The sequence below is a fragment of the Eschrichtius robustus genome, chromosome 4, assembly GCF_028021215.1.
Source record: "Eschrichtius robustus isolate mEscRob2 chromosome 4, mEscRob2.pri, whole genome shotgun sequence".
Lineage (NCBI taxonomy): Eukaryota > Metazoa > Chordata > Mammalia > Artiodactyla > Eschrichtiidae > Eschrichtius > Eschrichtius robustus.
This window is the reverse complement of record NC_090827.1, coordinates 150,442,423-150,460,249: the sequence shown is the minus strand read 5'-3', so window position 1 is coordinate 150,460,249 and position 17,827 is coordinate 150,442,423. Positions and strand designations below refer to the sequence as shown.

At 51.0% G+C, this 17,827-nt stretch overlaps 1 protein-coding gene across 5 annotated transcripts in view; it reads left to right on the top strand.

Annotated features, from left to right (window-relative positions):
* The window catches only part of HTT (huntingtin), a 146,243-nt gene that overhangs the window by 95,839 nt on the left and 32,577 nt on the right, over window positions 1-17,827 (top strand). For 4 of the 5 annotated variants that reach the window (XM_068543520.1, XM_068543518.1, XM_068543517.1 and 1 more), the window contains 4 exons: window positions 1,452-1,574; window positions 1,854-2,089; window positions 3,173-3,315; window positions 15,997-16,201. In XM_068543520.1, the coding sequence (XP_068399621.1) occupies window positions 1,452-1,574; window positions 1,854-2,089; window positions 3,173-3,315; window positions 15,997-16,201 (707 nt within the window). The remainder of the gene's footprint in view (window positions 1-1,451; window positions 1,575-1,853; window positions 2,090-3,172; window positions 3,316-15,996; window positions 16,202-17,827) is intronic. The other variant, XM_068543519.1, reaches the window with a different exon arrangement.

Sequence of the window (17,827 nt, the reverse complement as noted above, 5' to 3'; positions counted from 1 at the left end):
CGGGGCCCAGGGCAGCTGGGCAGTGGGCGAAGGCCGAGCCCCGGGAGGCAAGGGGGCCCGTGGACGAGACGGGGAGGAGCAGGCGGCGTGGTGTTCTTAAAACCGAGAAGAAAAGCTGTTTCCCGAAGGAGGGACTGACGGCTGGGAGCTGCTGACGGGCCCAGCAGACGGGCCCTGGGCACTGACCCGCACTTGGCCGGACGCAGGCCCCTGGGGAGCGGTTTTGGTGGGGCGGAGGGAACAGAAGCCCAGCCGGCATGCGCTGGTGAGAGGGCGGGAGGAGAGGAGGGGGAGAGACGTGGCGGCAGCCGGCCAAGCTGTGGGGGGGGGGCGAGGGCCAGTGCCCACCCCGAGGGCAAGAGCAGAGGGGAGCTGCCTGTGCAGGACAGGCAGCCGTGCCGTCGTGGCGTCCCTGAGCACCACCAGACCCAGGGCTCCGTGGCCGTGTAGCCGGCAGGTCATAGCCGGAGGGTCGTAGCCGGCGGGTGGGCCCCGGGAAGAGGCTCATCTTCCCACCGCAGAGGGGCGGCTCCACGCCAGGCAGGGCTGAGACCTGCACCTTGAGAGAAGCGCCCTCTGTGGAGGTGGTACTGTGTGTATACACACTCGTTAGTAGTGACGAAAATCATCAATAGGGCAGTGGTTGAATGTACTGTGGTAGAGACTTAATTTGGAATATTTTGCAACCTTTAAAAATAATGTTAGGAGGATTTCCCTGCCGGTCCAGTGGTTAAGACTCTGCCCTTTCATTGCAGGGGGCGCCAGGTTCGATCCCTGGGTGGGGAACTAAGATCCTGCATGCCGCGCGGAGAGGCCAACAAAATAAAAAAAATGTTAGGTTTTAAAACCTGTTGCCTTGGGAGTTCTCCATTATATTTTTAATGGAAAAAAGCAGAGACATTTATAACGTGATTTTTCGGAACAACTTAAACAAAAATCTCTCTACATGTATAGGAATGTGGAGAAAGTTAACGAGAAATACACTAATTTGCTGACATTTGTTACTACATAGTGGGGTAGGGATGGGGTGCCAGTAAAGAAAGAAAAAAGATACAGGGTGTATGATAACCATTTAGGTACATTACACGTGTGTAAAGAGATGCGAGAGAGGCTGGTTCCTGAAGTGTTGATGGTGACTGGGTCAGGGCGGTGTGGTTTCAGTTGATATTTTTCATACTTTTACATATTTGAATTTTTTACAGAAAGCATCTATGGTTTATTTAATAAAAATCTAAATGCAAAGCTTTCCATCGTGGAAAAAATACGGCTGTTAGTGCTGTTCTAAAAAAACATTTACTTGGTTCACTACTGAAGTGACAATGCGTTTAAGTGCGGGGGTGGGAATGATGCATGGTCAAGGTCATTTGCCCTTGAGACAACTGATGTGAGGTATAAACGTTGGCATTTCAGTTGGCTTATGGGAAAACATCTGTGGCGTTTAATTGCAACAGATGCACATTGATTCTCACGAAGCCCTTGGAGTGTTAAATACGTTGTTTGAGATTTTGGCCCCTTCCTCCCTCCGTCCCGTGGACATGCTTTTACGGAGTATGTTTGTCACCCCCGATACCCTGGTGAGTATCCCGCCTCCTGATGGCGTCTTGGGTTCACCACTGTGTGGGGCACCTGGGGGTTTCTGCTGGGGCCAGGGTGGAGCCTGAGTATTTGCATTGTAAACAGGTGCCCAGATGGTGTTGATGCTGCTTGTCTGGGACCACACTTTGAGAACCAATGAGACAGATTTATTGGTGGAATTGTAAAATCAGGGTGATTTTCATAAATGAAATTGGCGATCAGGAAAACTTAATCCTCTTCTTTCTTTAGCTATAACTTATGTATTTTCCTTCCTTTAGGCATCTGTGACCACTGTTCAACTATGGATATCCGGAATCCTAGCCATTTTGAGGGTTCTGATTTCCCAGTCAACTGAAGACATTGTTCTTTCTCGTATTCAGGAGCTTTCCTTCTCCCCGTATTTACTCTGCTGCCCGATAATTAATAGGTTGAGAGATGGGGACAGTAATCCAGTACTGGAAGACCACAGTGAAGGGAGACAAACGAAGAATCTGCCAGAAGAAGCGTTTTCCAGGTATGCTCTGTATCTGAGCCTTCCGCCAGTCCGCGTCCTCAGGCCGTCCTGTGGTGTTTGCAGTCACCGAGTCTCGCTTCAGCTCTGCGAGGGGGGTTAAGGAGGCTGTGTCGGTGTGTTTTCTTTGCCCAGCCTGCCTCACCTGTGGCCCTTGGTCATGCCTGTCTGCAGGCTCTGTCACATCCTGAATCAGACCCTTGTTAAGACTGCACGGCGGTAGTCGGTGGGTGCAGGCGATAAGGGCGTGGTTGCCTGCAGAGAATTTGAAAACCTAGGAAAACCCACTGAAAGTCAGTCTTACGTTTATTCCCACCGGGTGCTGGCCACCCTAAACACTGTCAGTAGTAAAATCCCCCTCCCTGCCAGGGTGGAGCGCTCGTGCTGCGCTCCCCTGGGTGTACTTGTGGCATCAGATCACGTCTGCCCTTATCAGTTCTTGGGACCCTCCTCGAGGGCGGCGGTCACAACTCAGGCACTGAAAAGGCTTGTTGTGTAGACAAGTGTGTATCCACCTTTGCTGGATTCGGGGCGCACGCTGACTTAGACCTCGTAGAGCGGGTGCAGGAAGCACAGTTCCTGAGAACGTGCTCCTTCCTGCCGGGTCCACCGTAATGTCCACGTAGCTGCCCTTGGTTGGTCATCAGGGGAGGCGCCATTGTGTTTGTGGAGATAAATCCAGTGAAACTGCACGACACCCGTTTGTCCGCAGGTTCAGCAAGGCAGCCTGTGGCTCCTGCTGTTACATTTAAGCAGGGGGCTAAAGTGGAGGATACATTAAATTCCTGTGGTGGGCTTATCAGCCTGCTTTATGGTTTATAAAGTTCTGAAGAAACCCTGCAGGTCATTTTACCCTCCTGACAGTCCTTTGAAGGTGGTATGATTCCTGCCATCTCATTAGTGAGGAAAGTAATACGCAGAGAGGTAAAGTGACTTAATCCAGAGGGCTGGCATTGAACACTTCACTTTACTTGCATTTTTACCCTACTCATATCTACTGTGTATATTACTTTTACACGTGTGCCTCCCAGAAGTGCTCCGCAATAGGCACCTACTTCACTGTCACCCTTCTCCCTTTCTTTGAAGGTTTCTGCTACAACTGGTTGGCATCCTTTTAGAGGACATTGTTACAAAACAGCTAAGAGTGGAAATGAGTGAACAGCAGCATACTTTCTACTGCCAAGAGCTAGGCACGCTGCTCATGTGTCTGATCCACATCTTCAAGTCTGGTAGGTGCATCACACTAGTCTTATTAGAGCATCTGTATATCCCCTGCCCTGCCCTGCACACTCTCAGGGTGTAAGGAGGTGCTGCCCAATGTGAGCTCTGCTCTGCTCTGCTCAGTGTGCCTTTGAAGACGTGCTGATGAAAAGAGTAAACCGGGGCGCTTCCTCCTGTTTTAAAGATTTGGAAAGTCAAGATGTTTTTGTTACCTTTAAAATACGATTGTGGATTAAAAAAGACAGTGCACTCAAGAGAGAAGTCACAAGATCCCAGCCATGTAGCAAGCATAGGAAGCAACCAGCCCGCCTTAGGACAGTCAGTGTTTTTCAACAGGAATGAGTGTTTTCAAAAGGAATGTCTTGCTAGTTATAGGGTACAGGCATATCCTTCTTTTCTCAGTAAGAAAAATGAAAGGCAATTCTAATCTCTAGGAAAAACAAACAGCAAGGAAGTCATGGTCCAAATATGAAGCAAATCTGGAAGTGGTTTGAGTCCTGGAAGTACGGGGCTAGGTGCTCTCTTTGGGTGTGACTGCCTCTGGCGTGTTTAATTCTGTTGCCGCATCGTGTATTATTTCCACGTCTCAGCTCTTTTACTGTGTCGGCTTTGTTTTCTGTGGGGCTCCTTCCCCGTGGCAGAAAGGATGGCCTCTGGTCTCAGCCCCTGCGGGAGTCCTGTGAGGGACTCGTGAGCCCTGGGTGCTCTGGCCGGCCTGGGCTGGGTGAGAGGCTGGACGGCATTCCTTTGGGAGAAAGGGTTACTTTCCAGTAGTAAGGGAAGGGGAGCAGACAGAATCACTGACGGTCCACTGCAGGTGATGAAAGCATACCAAGGCAAGTTTGGAGGTAACCACCACAACTGAAAACAGAATGATAACAAATAGTCGCCTTAAGAGGGATGGGGCAGGGCACTTGTAAAATCAGGAGCCCCCATCTGTTATGGGATTTAAAAATCATGTGTGTATATTACTTTAATACAAATTAAAACACACACATACCCACATGCATACCATTAGAGCAGAAGATAGTTACCATTGTCAAACTTCATTCATTCAACAGAGATGCACCGAGTCAGCCGCCACTGTGCTGGGCCCTGGGTGTGCGGTGGTCCGTACAGCTGGCGTGATTCCTGTCTCTGTGGTGCTCAGTCTAGCGGGGCAGACAATACACAGAGATGTCACCACAAGTCTTGCTGTCTCCTGAGAAGGAAACAAAAGCACAGTGACAGCCAGCACAGGGGTGGGCAGTAGGGGCAGGTTCTCCTAGGGGGCTGCTGAGCTAAGGCCTGAAGGAGAAGGAGCTGGCCCTTCGGAGAGAGTGTTCCTGCCGAGAGGGGTGAGGGGTCGGAGGGGCTGAGGAGGCGGGCAGGGACCTGGGCTCGCGCGGCCTGGGAGCGATGGAGAAGGACACCTCTTCATGGTTGCTTCACATACCTGCTGTCGCCCTCGGCACAGGCGTGTGGCCAGAATTTAATTTTGATGATGGATTATAGCTTCAAGCCACCTTGTTTACTTACCATTGAAATAATTTTCCTTTTGAGGATCTTTTGATTTATGTCCCACCCACTGCAATAAGTGTAAAGTTGAGAAAATAATTAAACCATATGAAGAATAAGTTGTTTTTAGTATATGGGCCATTTTAATATTTGGCCATCGGTTGGTTTGGATCTGACACCAGAAGGGTACCAGTTCACATCGAAGGACGGCTTTCTACCTTCTTTGGGTAAGAGCAGTGCATTCTGCGGCCTTAGGCGCATCCAAATGGATGGATTTCCGTGCTGTTCACTCACCCGTTGCTCTAACTTCCTCTTCCTTTTCTCAGAAATCAGGGGAAATACTTTTATGGTTTGTTGCAGTGCTGTCGAGTCCAGCTTCCTGCAGTGTGCAGACGTTCTGTGTCTGCACTAATCCAGTTGCTTCTGGCCACATGTGGCTGATGGGCACTGGAAGTGTGGTATTGTGACTGAGGAGCTTTTGTTCAATCTAATTTTGGTTAAATTTGAACAGCCGTGCATGGAGTGGAATATCGAGTAGGCCGCGCTCTGCTCCGGAGCCCGGGCTGGGTATCGGGGCACGTGGGTTTTGCCACTCGTGTCTTTGGACATTGTTCAGTTGGTCCAGTATTTGTAAATAAGGGGTGTATGGGTGTGTACAAATGTCTATTTCTATCTCCTCATGTATTTTGATGCCATTTCTTTTAAAGACACCAGGCGGCAGAATTACTGTGTTGGTTTTGAGATAAAATAAATCATCTTGTCTTTTATATAAATAAGGTGTCTTTAGCATCTAAAGTTGGTAATTTTTATTTATGCATTGCTTAAACAATGACAATAATTTCACCTCTCCATTGAAAATTGAGATCTTTGAATTTGCCCGTTTCAGGTATTATTTCTTAGAACAGGAACTAGTCCGAGTAATGGTCTTGACCTCTCATTTTCTGTTACCCCTGTTGTTGGGGGTGGGGTATGAATCCCAAAGTCGTTTGCCTGTTTCACATTCAATCCAGCATAAACAGAAGAGCCAAGAAAGTTACCTAGTCTCCATTTTATAGGTTCTGGGTAACTAACACCTCGTCCTCTCCACTGAGACAGACCAGATAGAAGGAGAAGGTGGAGCCGCGGCAGGAGGCTGACGGTGTCCATTGCTTTGTTGCAGGCAGGGCTGGGTTGCAGAGTCCTCCGGCCTGTGGCCACAGTAAGGCTTCCTAACTGCTCACCGTGTTTGCCAGTCCCCCCCCCCACCTCCACCAGCCCCCACCGTGTGCCCTCCCCGCTGCCGTCCAGTGCTCACCCAGCCGAGGGCAGCAGTGGGCGGTGGAGCCATTCCTGACCCTCTCCCTTCCTTCCTCGCAGGCAGAGCTCTCTTCCCAGTATTTTATGTGTGGGCCAAAGTAGGATTACTAGAAGGAAGAGAAAATGGTCTTCCTACAGTGAGAAAATGGGCACTGATTCAGATTCGTGCTTGGGCCAGGATGGGGCTGCTGATGGTGTTCTCTTAGGGGTGTGTGGTACCTTTTACATGATTATCCCCATCGATCCTTAGAACAACTCTATGAGACAGTTCCCCATTTCTACTGATGAGAGAATTCAGGTTCTGAACGGTCATATGATAAAACCCAGAGTGAAAACCCAAGAATTTTTTCGCGCCCATTACATCGTGCTGCTTCATGGGTTGGTGACGGTAAGTGTAGCAGCTAATGCTTGCAGAGCGCTTCCTGTGGGCCCGGCACACACCGTGATACCCATGTTCTAGCTGAAGTAACTGAGTCACAGGGGTTGTAATGCGTGAGCTCCCAGGTGGTGGGATGGGGGGGGAGGTGTCTAGAGCCTGGGCCAGTCCTCGTACGTCGCACACCATCAGCAGTGCCGGTTCCCCCGCGAGCGTCTAGCCCCAGGCTACCACCAGTGTCTGTCCAGTTCCTCCGTCTAATGTCTCGTCCCCCATCCTGGTCCCCATCCCCTCTGGTGTTTGCTCTTCCCATGATCAGTTCTTCCAGTTTGTGTCTTGAGTGTCTCCTTCATTCACTCCCGCTCTCTTCGCTGCACACTCCACGCGGCAAGACATACATGTCTGTCTTTCCTTCTCGCCTAGAGCCGCGCTGCTGACGCAGCCTACGAGGCGGAGCAAAGCCGTGCTTGGCTCTGCGGCTTCCTGAATTGTCCTCCTCCTCTTGTTTACTGCACAGCTTTTCAGAAGAAGTGTTTCAGGAGTTTATTGTTGTTGCTTCTAGTGCTCTGCTTTCCCTCTTTCTCTCCATCCTCAGCAGTTTGCCTCTTGATCTCATTACCAGAAATGCCTCTGCAAAGGCCACCTGTGGGCTTTCCCAGGTCCTCATCTTCCCGGACCCTGCAGCCCAGTTCCGTGGACAGACCTCTGCTCGCTGAAACTCCCTCATTCCTTGACTTCTCCTTCAGTCTTCTCTTTCCAACCTCTTAATTGCATGTGTTCTTGTGCATTGTCAATCACCCCAAACAGGAGGAGACGTGTGCCTACTTGGCATCCCTTACTCTCCAGCAGGAAGGAGAAACCTTCAGTAGGCGTGAGAGCTTCCCCTACAGGCCTGTCCCAACTCCAGCTTGAGCTGAGGTTTCTTTGGTTAATTCCACGCTTGTAACTGGAAGGTTGTACCTTTTGACCACCTTCACCCATTTCCCCACCCACCACCCCCCACCTCTGGCACCTGTCAGTCTGATCTCTGTATCTATGAGTTTGGTTTTTTTAGATTCCACATATAAGTGAGATCATACAGTATTCATCTTTCTCTGACTTATTTCACTTAGCATAATGCCCTCAAGGTCCATCCATGCTGTTGCAAATGACAGGATTTTCTTCTTTTTTTATGGCTAAATAATATTCCTGTGTGTGTGTGTGTCACACGTTCTTCATCCACTCATGCTTCAGTAGACACTTGGGTTGTTTCCATGTCTTGGCTCCTGTGATTAATGCTGCAGTGAACATGGGAGTGCAGGTATCTTTTTTTTTTTTTTTTTTTAAAGGAGCATTTATTTATTTATTTATTTATTTATTTATTTATTTATTTATTTTTGGCTGCTTTGGGTCTTCGTTGCTGCACGCGTGCTTTCTCTAGTTGTGGTGAGCGGGGGCTACTCTTCGTTGCAGTGCGCGGGCTTCTCATTGTGCTGGCTTTTCTTGTGGAGCACGGGCTTCAGTAGTTGTGGCACGTGGGCTCAGTAGTTGTGGCTCACGGGCTCTAGAGCACAGGCTCAGTAGTTGTGGTGCACGGGCTTAGTGGTTCCGCAGCATGTGGGATCTTCCCAGACCAGGGATCGAACCGGTGTCCCCTGCGTTGGCAGGTAGATCTTAACCGCTGCACCACCAGGGAAGTCCCACAGGTATCTTTTTGAGTTAGTGATTTTGTTTCCTTCAGGTATATACCCATAAGTGGGATTGCTGGATCATACGGTAGTTATATATATATTTTTTAATAGATCTTTATTGGGGTATAATTGCTTCACAATACCATGTTAGTTTCTGTTGCACAACAAAGCAAATCAGCCATATGCATACACATGTCCCCATATCCCCTCCCTCTTGAGCCTCCCTCCCATCCTCCCTATCCCACCCCTCTAGGTCATCGCAAAGCACCGAACCGATCTCCCTGTGCTATGCTGCTGCTTCCCACCAGCCAACTATTTTACATTTGGTAGTGTATATATATGTCAATGCTACTCTCACTTCACCTCAGCTTCGCCCTCCTACCCCATGTCATCAGGTCCATTCTCTATGTCTACCTCTTTATTCCTGCCCTGCAACTAGCTTCATCAGTACCATTTTTTTTGTTTAGATTCCGTATATATGTGTTAGCATATGGTATTTGTTTTTCTTTTTCTGACTTACTTCACTCTTTATGACAGACTCTATAGGTCTATCCACATCACTACAAATAACTCATATATGCCTAGTAGTGGCCTAGTATATGCCTAGTAGTGGGATTGCTGGGTCATATGGTAGTTCTATTTTTAGTTTTTTAAGGAACCTCCATACTGCTTTCCATAGTGGTCGTATCAATTTACATTCCCACCAACAGTGTAGGAGGGTTCCCTTTTCACCACACCCTTTCCAGCATTTATTGTTTCTAGTTTTTTTGGTAATGGCCGTTCTGACCGGCGTGAGGTGATACCTCATTGTAGTTTTGATTTCCACTTCTCTAATAATTAGTGATGTTGAGCATCTTTTCATGTGCCTCTTGGCCATCTGTATGTCTTCCTTGGTGAAATGTCTGTTTAGGTCTTCCACCTGTTTTTTAACTGGATTGTTTTTTTGATATTGAGCTCCATGGGCTGTTTGTATATTTTGGAGATTAATCCCTTGTCTGTTGCTTCATTTGCAAATATTTTATCCCATTCTGAGGGCTGTCTTTTTGTCTTGTTTATGGCTTCCTTTGCTGTGCAAAAGCTTTTAAGTTTAATTAAGTCCCATTTGTTTATTTTTGTTTTTATTTCCGTTACTCTAGGAGGTGGGTCAAAAAAGATCTTGCTGTGGTTTATGTCAAAGAGTGTTTTTCCTATGTTTTCCTCTAAAAGTTTTATAGTGTCTGGTCTTACATTTAAGTCTTTAATCCATTTAGAGTTTATTTTTGTGTATGATGTTAGGTAGTGTTCTAATTTCATTCTTTTACATGTAGCTCTCCAGTTTTCCCAGCACCACTTATTGAAGAGGCTGTCTTTTCTCCATTGTATGTTCTTGCCTCCTTTGTCATAAATTAGATGCCCATATATATGTGGGTTTATCTCTGGGCATTTTATCCTGTACAATTGATCTATATTTCTGTTTTTGTGCCAGTACCATACTGTCTTGATTACTGTAGCTTTGTGGTATCGTTTGAAGTCGGGAAGCCTGATTCCTCCAACTCTGTTTTTCTTTCTCAAGACTGCTTTGGCTATTTGGGGTCTTTTGTGTTTCCATACGAATTTTAAGATTTTTTGTTCTAATTCTGTAGTTTGGTAGTTTGATAGGGATTGCATTGAATCTGTAGATTGCTTTGGGTAGTATAGTCATTTTCACAATATTGATTCTTCCAATCCAAGAACATGGTATATTTCTCCATCTGTTTATGTCATTTTTGATTTCTTTCATCAGTGTTTTATAGTTTTCTGAGTACAAGTCTTTCCGCTCCTTAGGCAGGTTTATTCCTAGGTATTTTATTCTTTTTGTTGCAATGGTAAATGGGAGTGTTTCCTTAATTTCTCTTTCTGATTTTTCATTGTTGGTGTATAGGAATGCCAGAGATTTCTGTGCATTAATTTTGCATCCTGAAACCTTACCAAATTCATTGATTAGTTCTAGTAGTTTTCTGGTGGCAGTTTTAGGATTTTCTGTGTATAGTATCATGTCATCAGCAAATAGTGACAGTTTGAGAAGGATTCGTGTTAGGTCTCCTCTAAATGTTTGATAGAATTCGGCTGTGAAGCCATCTGGTCCTGGGCCTGCCTCTCCTGTTCTCCCCTCGGCTTCCTTCCTATGCCCCCAAGGACCCACGTGACCTGGAGGGGGCTTTGGAGGGCAGGAGACTAGCCTGGGAGCTCAGCAGGTTCCCTGGGCCCCAGTGGGCGGGGCAATCACCCACCGCTCCTTTCCTGCTCCTCCCGGAGGGCCCCTCCGGCCTACCTCTCCTGATCTCCCCAGCCTCCCTCCTGTGCCCCCAGGACCCACACGGCCTGGAGGGGGCTTTGGATTGCACAGGGGACTGGCCTGGGAGCTCAGCAGGCTCCCCCGGCCCCAGTGGGGAAGGCAATCGCCCTCCGCTCCTCTCCCACTCCTCCTGGATGGCGCCTCCCGCTTGCCACTCCTGATTTCCCCGGCCTCCCTCCTATGCCCCCAGGCAGGACCCCTGTGGCCTAGATGGGGCTTTGGGGGCTGGGGGAGCGGATTGGGAGCTCAGCAGGCTCCCTGGCCCGAGTGGGCCAGGCGATCGCCCTCCGCTCCTCTCCGGCTCTTCCTGGAGAGTCCCTCCCACCTGCCTCACCTGATCTCCCCAGCCTCAGGGGTGCCGATCTTGTCTGGCTTCCACTTCTCCTCCCCCCTTGATCCCCCTACATCCTACTGGTTTACTCTGGGGTTCCTCCCATCTCCTTGGGGGTCAGAGTCCCCCACCAGCAGCCGGCAAGTGCCCTAGTTGTGAGGAGAGGCTAACTCCACGTCTTCCCACAGTGTCACCTTGACTCCTCCTCCGGTAGTTCTATTTTTAATTTTTTAAGGAACCTCTGTACTGTTTTCCACAGTGTCTGCACCAATTTCCATTCCTATCATAGTGCACAAGGGTTCCCTTTTTTTCCGCAGCCTCACCAATGCTTGTTATTTCTTGTCTTTTTGATGATAGCCATTTTAACAGGTGTGAAGTGATATCTCATTGTGGTCTTGACCTGCAGTTTCCTAATGATTAAGGATGTTGAGCACCTTTTCATGTACCTCTTGGCTATGTGAATATCTTCTTTGGAAAAATGTCTATTCGGATCCTTTGCCCACTTTTTAAAATTTTTTTGAAGACTTTTTTTTGCTGTGGACCATGTTTTGTTTTGTTTGTTCGTTTTTGGCAGATACAGTGCTCACTTATTCTCTCCATGTTTAAAAAAGAATTTCAAAATAAAATAATTTTATACACCATACAATTCAGGGTAGGGTTGGGCTCAGGGGGCCACTTCGTTGTTCACAGTGTGGGCAGAACCCTCTGTCTCCAAACATTTTTTGAGCTAGTTCAACTTTCAGCTCTGAGTCCTGGTCCCAGTCTTGAAACCACAGCAAGTTAGGGGCTGGAATTTTCTCAGCCATAGGGATGAGCTTCTTGTTCAGACGGGAGGAGAGGGCTTCCTGCACGGGACCAATAAAGCCTCTGATGCAGAAACATGAGGAAGGGAGGGCAGAGGGCACTGGGGCCGAACCAGAGGGGCCTGTCGTGGGGGGAGGGGGAGGAGCCCTCTCCGGATCCAGCATTTCCCTGTGCTCACCCCTGTGTCTCCACTCAGTAGAACAGGGGCTGCCTTAGAGCAGCAGCAGCCGGTAAACTTGATGGAGGAACTTTCTCCTAGTAGCTTCCAGAACCTGAAGACGGGGCCCAGTAGGAACTTGGACTGGATTCATGAGATCCCAGGATGCCTGGGAGCTACAAGCCCTTGATGACTGAGATGGCCCTGCCAGTGGGCCCAGCTCCTGGGAGGCACGGTCAGGTCGTTTTGCAAGGACAGCCCTCGACTAGGGCAGATGGGCCCACACAGTCACACTGGAGTGGGACAGATAGACTCCATACTGCCCAGACCAGAAATCAGTGTCCCGGACCAAGTGTTCAAAAGACACAAAGCGGACGACCTTCTTAAGGTTGGAGAACACGTGGCTAGCCTCAGAGGAGAAACTCTTTCTACACTGCTGGAGGGGAAAAGGCAAAGGAGAGTAGTGATGCAGGACGGCCTGGTTGGCATCTAGAGGTCGGACAGTTAGCCCATGTAAACTGTCAGTGTACTGTTGGTCTGTCCACCAGTCAGAGACACAAGTCTCAGTCTTTCCACTGTCCAGGAGTTCCGGCCACAGACCCTCCTCCTCCAGGTCTGACACCTGCTTCTTTTGACGCCACCTGTAGGAAGACAGGAAGCTGGTCTGTATACAGGCCCTGGGAGTGACCCCCCAGTTTTCCTCTGCCCCCCAGGCATCTCCTCCAGTCGGCACCGTCCATTTCAGGAAGCCTTCTTCGCCATTGGGGTTCGGGAGGAGGTTGCGTCCTATGGGTCTGCTCTCGCAGAAGCGGCCCAGGACACAGGGCCTGGGGTCGTCGGCGGGGGCAGGTAGGTGTGGAGGATGGGTGACAGGGTGGCGTGGCCTTGGGCCAGGATTCTCAGCCACAGGGCCTGGCAGTCCACCAGGTCGTGCCAGTGCCGGCACACCTGGCAGCAGTGCCCGAGCGGCATGTGTTGGGGCACATGGCTCAGCACCATCACAAGCAGCTCCGATGACAGTTGGCCCAGACCCAGCGCCTCCTTGGGTTCGGGGTCCTGAGCGGGGACCCTGGCGGGCAGGCCCCTGGAGGCTGAGGTGTACATGGTCTCCTCGCCAGGCCCGGCTGCCACTGCTTCTAGGGGGAGAGACATAGTGAACAGGAGGCATAGTAAGCAGATTATGTACTGTTGGGAAATTACTAAAAATAAAACCCCGAGCTTCTCGAGAGGGCGGAGTCAAGATGGTGGTGTGAGAAGACGCGGAGTTTGCGTCTCCCTACAGCGTCTCCCCACAACTAGGGCGCCTGCTGCATGCTGGTGGGGGACCTCAAGGCCCAAGGAGATGGGAGGAACCCCCAAGCGAACCGGTAGGACGTGGCGGGGACCGAGGGGGGAAGAGAAGTGGAGGCCAGACAGGACCGGCACCCCTGAGGGGTGGCTGAGAGGGGCGAGGGGTTCCCACGCCTGGAGGGACCCTTGGGGGCTCAGATCGGGGGGTGGGGGGAGCGTGCCCAGCTGGCCGGGAAAGTCTGCCCAGCTCTCGGGTGGGGTCCTACGCCCTCAGAGTTCCCCTCTGGGCTGCGCTGGTCTTGGGGGCGTAGGAGGGAGGCAGGCGGGAGGGCACTCCAGGACCTGAGGAACAGGAGAAGGAGCGGAGGGCGTTTGCCCCGCCCACTTGGGCCCGGAGAGCCTGCTGGGCTCCCAGGCCTGGTCCCCGCCGCCCCACCACATTGGTCCTCTGATTTGGACCATTTTTAAAGTCTTTATTGAATTTGTTACAATATCGCTTCTGTTTTATGTTTTGCTTCTTGGCCAGGAGGCATGTGGGATCTTAGCTCCCCGACCAGGGATGGAACCCACACCCCCTGCATTGGAAGGGGAAGTCTTAACCACTGGACCGCCAGGGAAATCCCACTTTGCCCACTTTTTAATTGGATTTATTTTTGTTATTAATTTATGTGTTCCTTATATATTTTAGATATTAACCCCTTATCAGATGTATGGGTTGCAAAGTTTTCTCCCGTTCTGTAGGTTGCCTTTTCATTTTGTTGATGGTTTCCTTTGCTCTGCAGAAGCTTTTTAGTTTCATGTAATCCCACTTATTTTTTTTTGTTTTTGTTGCCTTTGCTTTTTGGTGTCATATCCAAAAAATTATGCCAAGACCAATGTCAGGGAGCTTAATACCTATGTTTTCTTCTTTATGGTTTCAGGTCTTACGTTCAAGTCCTTGATCCATTTCGAGTTAATTTTTGTGAGTGGTGCAAGCTAGGGGTCTAGTTTCATTCTTTTGCATGTGAAGACCCAGTTTTCCCAGCACCATTTGTTGAAGGGACTGTCTTTCATCCATTGAGTGTTGTTGGTCTCTCTCTGTTCTCCCCTCCCGCCCTCTGTCTCTCTGTCTCCTGCCCTCCTCCTCACCCTCCATGGGACCGCCTCCTTCGTGACCTGCCTCGGTTATTGCTGCAGAGATGACTCTGGTAACTGCCTCCTTAGGTCCTGTCACTCCACCATCATGGCTGCCTTGGTCTCTCGTTTCCATCCTCCCTCTAGACACGTGCTTGGTGTCGTGGCAGCACCTCAGACTTACACTTAAGGTTGGACTTGTCACCTGGCACAGCTGCTCTTCTCCAGCTTCCTCCTCTTGACTTGTTCGGCATTTGTCATTAGAGACGCTCAAACCCCAGCGTCATTGTCGTCCCCCGGTGGGCCCCTAACTTCCTGTCCTGTCCCGCCAGCGGCTTCCTCCTGCCGTCGGGACGCTGACCCCCGAGGCCGGACACTTCCCTGACGTCCTTCCGGCAGCAGCAGCCGCTTGCCGGTCGTTGGCTCTCTCCAGCGCTGTACTGAGCCCTTCACTTGGGTTTTATGATTTGATCCTTACTGCAGCCCTGTGAGCGGCTAGTGCTCTGAATTCCATTTTACAAGCGAGGAAACTTAAGGCCGCAGGGGATGTACGGCCAGGGTCACCGAGCAGGCATGGCAGAGCCACAGTCTGATTTCAGAGCCCGCCTCGACACTCCGTCACCTGGATCTCAGCTCTGACCATGGTTTCCTGCTCCCTGTTCAGTAAAACCCCACCTCCGTGGTCTGCCATTCCCCGTGTGCCTTGGCCTGGCTCCAGGGTTCCTTCGGGGCAGCGCCTGGCTCTTCCCTCGTGTCCGTGACCCACAGGGAGCCCACGCAGTGGCGGAGGCACGAGAGGGAGCAGGCCAGGGCTGGGTGGGCCTAAGGTGGGCAATGCTGACCCGGCAGCAGCCGGAGAGAACCCAGCCAGTGCGGCCAGAGGGGAGGCGAGCACCGGAAAGCTTCTCGGCGGATGTTTCTGTTTGGCGAGCTTTTGTCAGCTCTCCCCTTGTCTCAGCGCGTACGTGTAACCAGTCATGAGGAGTGAGAAGAAGTCTGTGGTCTGTCTGTTTCTGCCTGTTTTAGGGCCCTTTTGTGTTTGGATGTGTTGAAATCTAGAGCAGAAATAAGCTTTTGACTCTCCAGCAGTGATGCCAGGAGTCCTCAGCTGGGGGGACAGGGAGCCCCTGGCCACCTCCTGTCATGTCCAGTCCTGCTGCGTCCCAGGCTGCACTTCACAGCATGCACGTGTCCCCGTGTCCCTGGGGTGAGGGCCAGTCTGGGTGCATCCGGGGCGGGGTGGAGAGACAGGCGTGTGGAACTGGCTTCGTGTCGTTCCAGAGGTGGGATAGAATGAAGTCGTGAATTCACTCCCTCCTAGGGGAGAGTCTTCCCGGCCCTAAGGAGGATGCTGTGGGAAACCGGGGCAGAGCCCGGCTGGGTCTGCTGCTGACGTGCGGGTCTGAGTGTGGGTGCCTGCCTGCGTGGCCGCCTTGCCCCGGGTGGTCACCCGTGCTGGGTGCAGAGGCCACCTGGCCCTCGGCTCTCAGGGGCCTGCCGGTCCCACCCGCGCGGCTGTGGCTCGGGCTGTGTGGTGGCTGCTGCCTTCTCAGTGGAGCTGCGTCCACGGTCAGCACCACTGCGGCTCCCGGCTCGGAGCCCCTGGAGAGCCTGGCACTCAGTGGGGAGGATGGGACAGTGGGAGCACCGGCTTCCTTGGCAGCTCCATTAAGGAAGCAGAATGTCAAGCTGGAATTTTCTAAGTGCCAAAGGCTGTGAACGTGTCAATGTAGGAAAGAGCCCTGTGTGTATCTTTTTTGTGTAAAAGCTTCACGTGGTTGCAAAGTGTTGGACCGTGATGTGTTTCCCCGTAATCGGTTTTATTTTTGGTTTGTTTCTAGGGACATTCCGGAGGATCACCGCAGCTGCCTCGAGACTCTTGACGGACGGCGCGGACGGCAGCTTCTACGGCCTGGAGAGCTTGAACGCGTGGGTGCGCTCCATGGTCCCCACCCACCCGGCCCTCGTGCTGCTCTGGTGCCAGATCCTGCTGCTCGTCAGCCACACCGACTACCGCTGGTGGGCGGAGGTGCAGCAGACCCCCAAGTACGTGCGCTCCGCCCCCCGGGAGGCCAGCCCGGGCTCGTGAGCCAGGCTCGGAGCAGCTTGAGCTCCGGCTCCGTTTTCACGAGGCTCTGTAAAGATGCCACCGCATGTTCATCTTTCTTTCATGGACACTCTATTGCAGGGAAAATGTGGTCCGACTGCAGGCATTCAGAATAGCCGCTGCTTTTCACATGTGATTTCTTTGACAAGTTCTTTGACACTGTTCCATCTTACGGGCCATTTTTGTCATGCTGTGTCCCTCCTGCTGGGTTCTCATCCTTAAATTGGTTCCAGAGCCAGACGTGTTGGCAATGACTTAACTTCATTATAAGTTAAATGTGGTTCTGGTTATTCTTAGATAATGAAGAAATTATTTAGCAGCCTTTCAAAACTACTTGGAAATACCTTATTTTTTATCATTCAAAAAGACTTGTTAAGTATCTGATTGTGGGTGGCCCTCTTTTTGCAAAAAGTTGTCAGGTCTGAGTCTCTGTTTCTAGGCACCCTCTTGCTTAGCCATTTGTACATATGTGGAAAGAAAAGATTTGATTTCCACCACCCAACCCCCCCCGCCCCCCGCCACCGCGCAGCTGAGTCCTCAGTGCAGTGTTTCGGGAAGACTCAAGAGCCGATGGCGAGGAGAGAAAGCTCTGGAAATAGGAGACTGCAGGGGCTGCAGGGTTGAAGTCAGCTCCTCTCTGCTCAGCATGGAAAGACAGCCAAGTGAGGCCGTGGGTCCCGCGTTGGCTGGTCCAGTGCTCTCAGGTGGAAAAGCCAGCGTGAGCAGGAGTATTACCCCTCTGCCCTGTGCTGTATGTTGTGGGATATGCAAAGGAAGAATCATCGCTGCTTCCTGCCCTTCAAGTGCTTACAGTTAGTTGGGGAGGACAGAGCAGTGAAAACATTTGACATGCTTAGAGAACAGTTTAAGCCTGTCATGATGACTTAAGTATTGTGAGAGTTGGAAACAGAAAATCGGTGTCTTCTACTTCAGAGCTTCTTCACTGAGCATATAAATCAGCTGGGGAGCTTGTTCAAATCAGATTCTGATTCAGCAAATGGCTGATGGGGCCTGGGACTCTGCATTTCTTCCAGGCCCCTGGGGTACCAGTGCTCTGATCCATGGAGGGCGCTCTGAGCAGTGAGGCCCTGGGTCCTTGAGGATTGTGCCTCAGAGCAGCACCCAGGGGGCTTGCTCCAGGGACCAAGCCTGTGCTCCAGCCCTCTGTCGGACCGGATGGCTGGGCATCGTAGGAATTAGGGTCCTGGGCTCTTGTGTTTTTGCAGCCTCCCCAGTAGCCTTCCTGGACACCAAGGGCAGGACTTGAGTTAGCTGATAATACTAACACATGTTGGGTGGGTGGACGGTAAGTGAGAAGGCATCCACCACCCAGATGGATCCCTCAGCCAGTGTTTCTTAGCTTCTCCCCCACTCTCCTCCTTCTCCTCCTCCTCCTCCTCCTCCTCCTCTTCCTCTGCCTTTGTACATATGGTGGGCAGTGAGGGCAGAGGCCGACCTAGAGTGGATTCAAGAGGAAATGGGAGGGCAGACCCCAGTCTGATGAATAGAGGGCCTTCCACAGAAGGCTCACGTGGGCTCTCCAGCAGTGTCAGTCAGTGTCATGG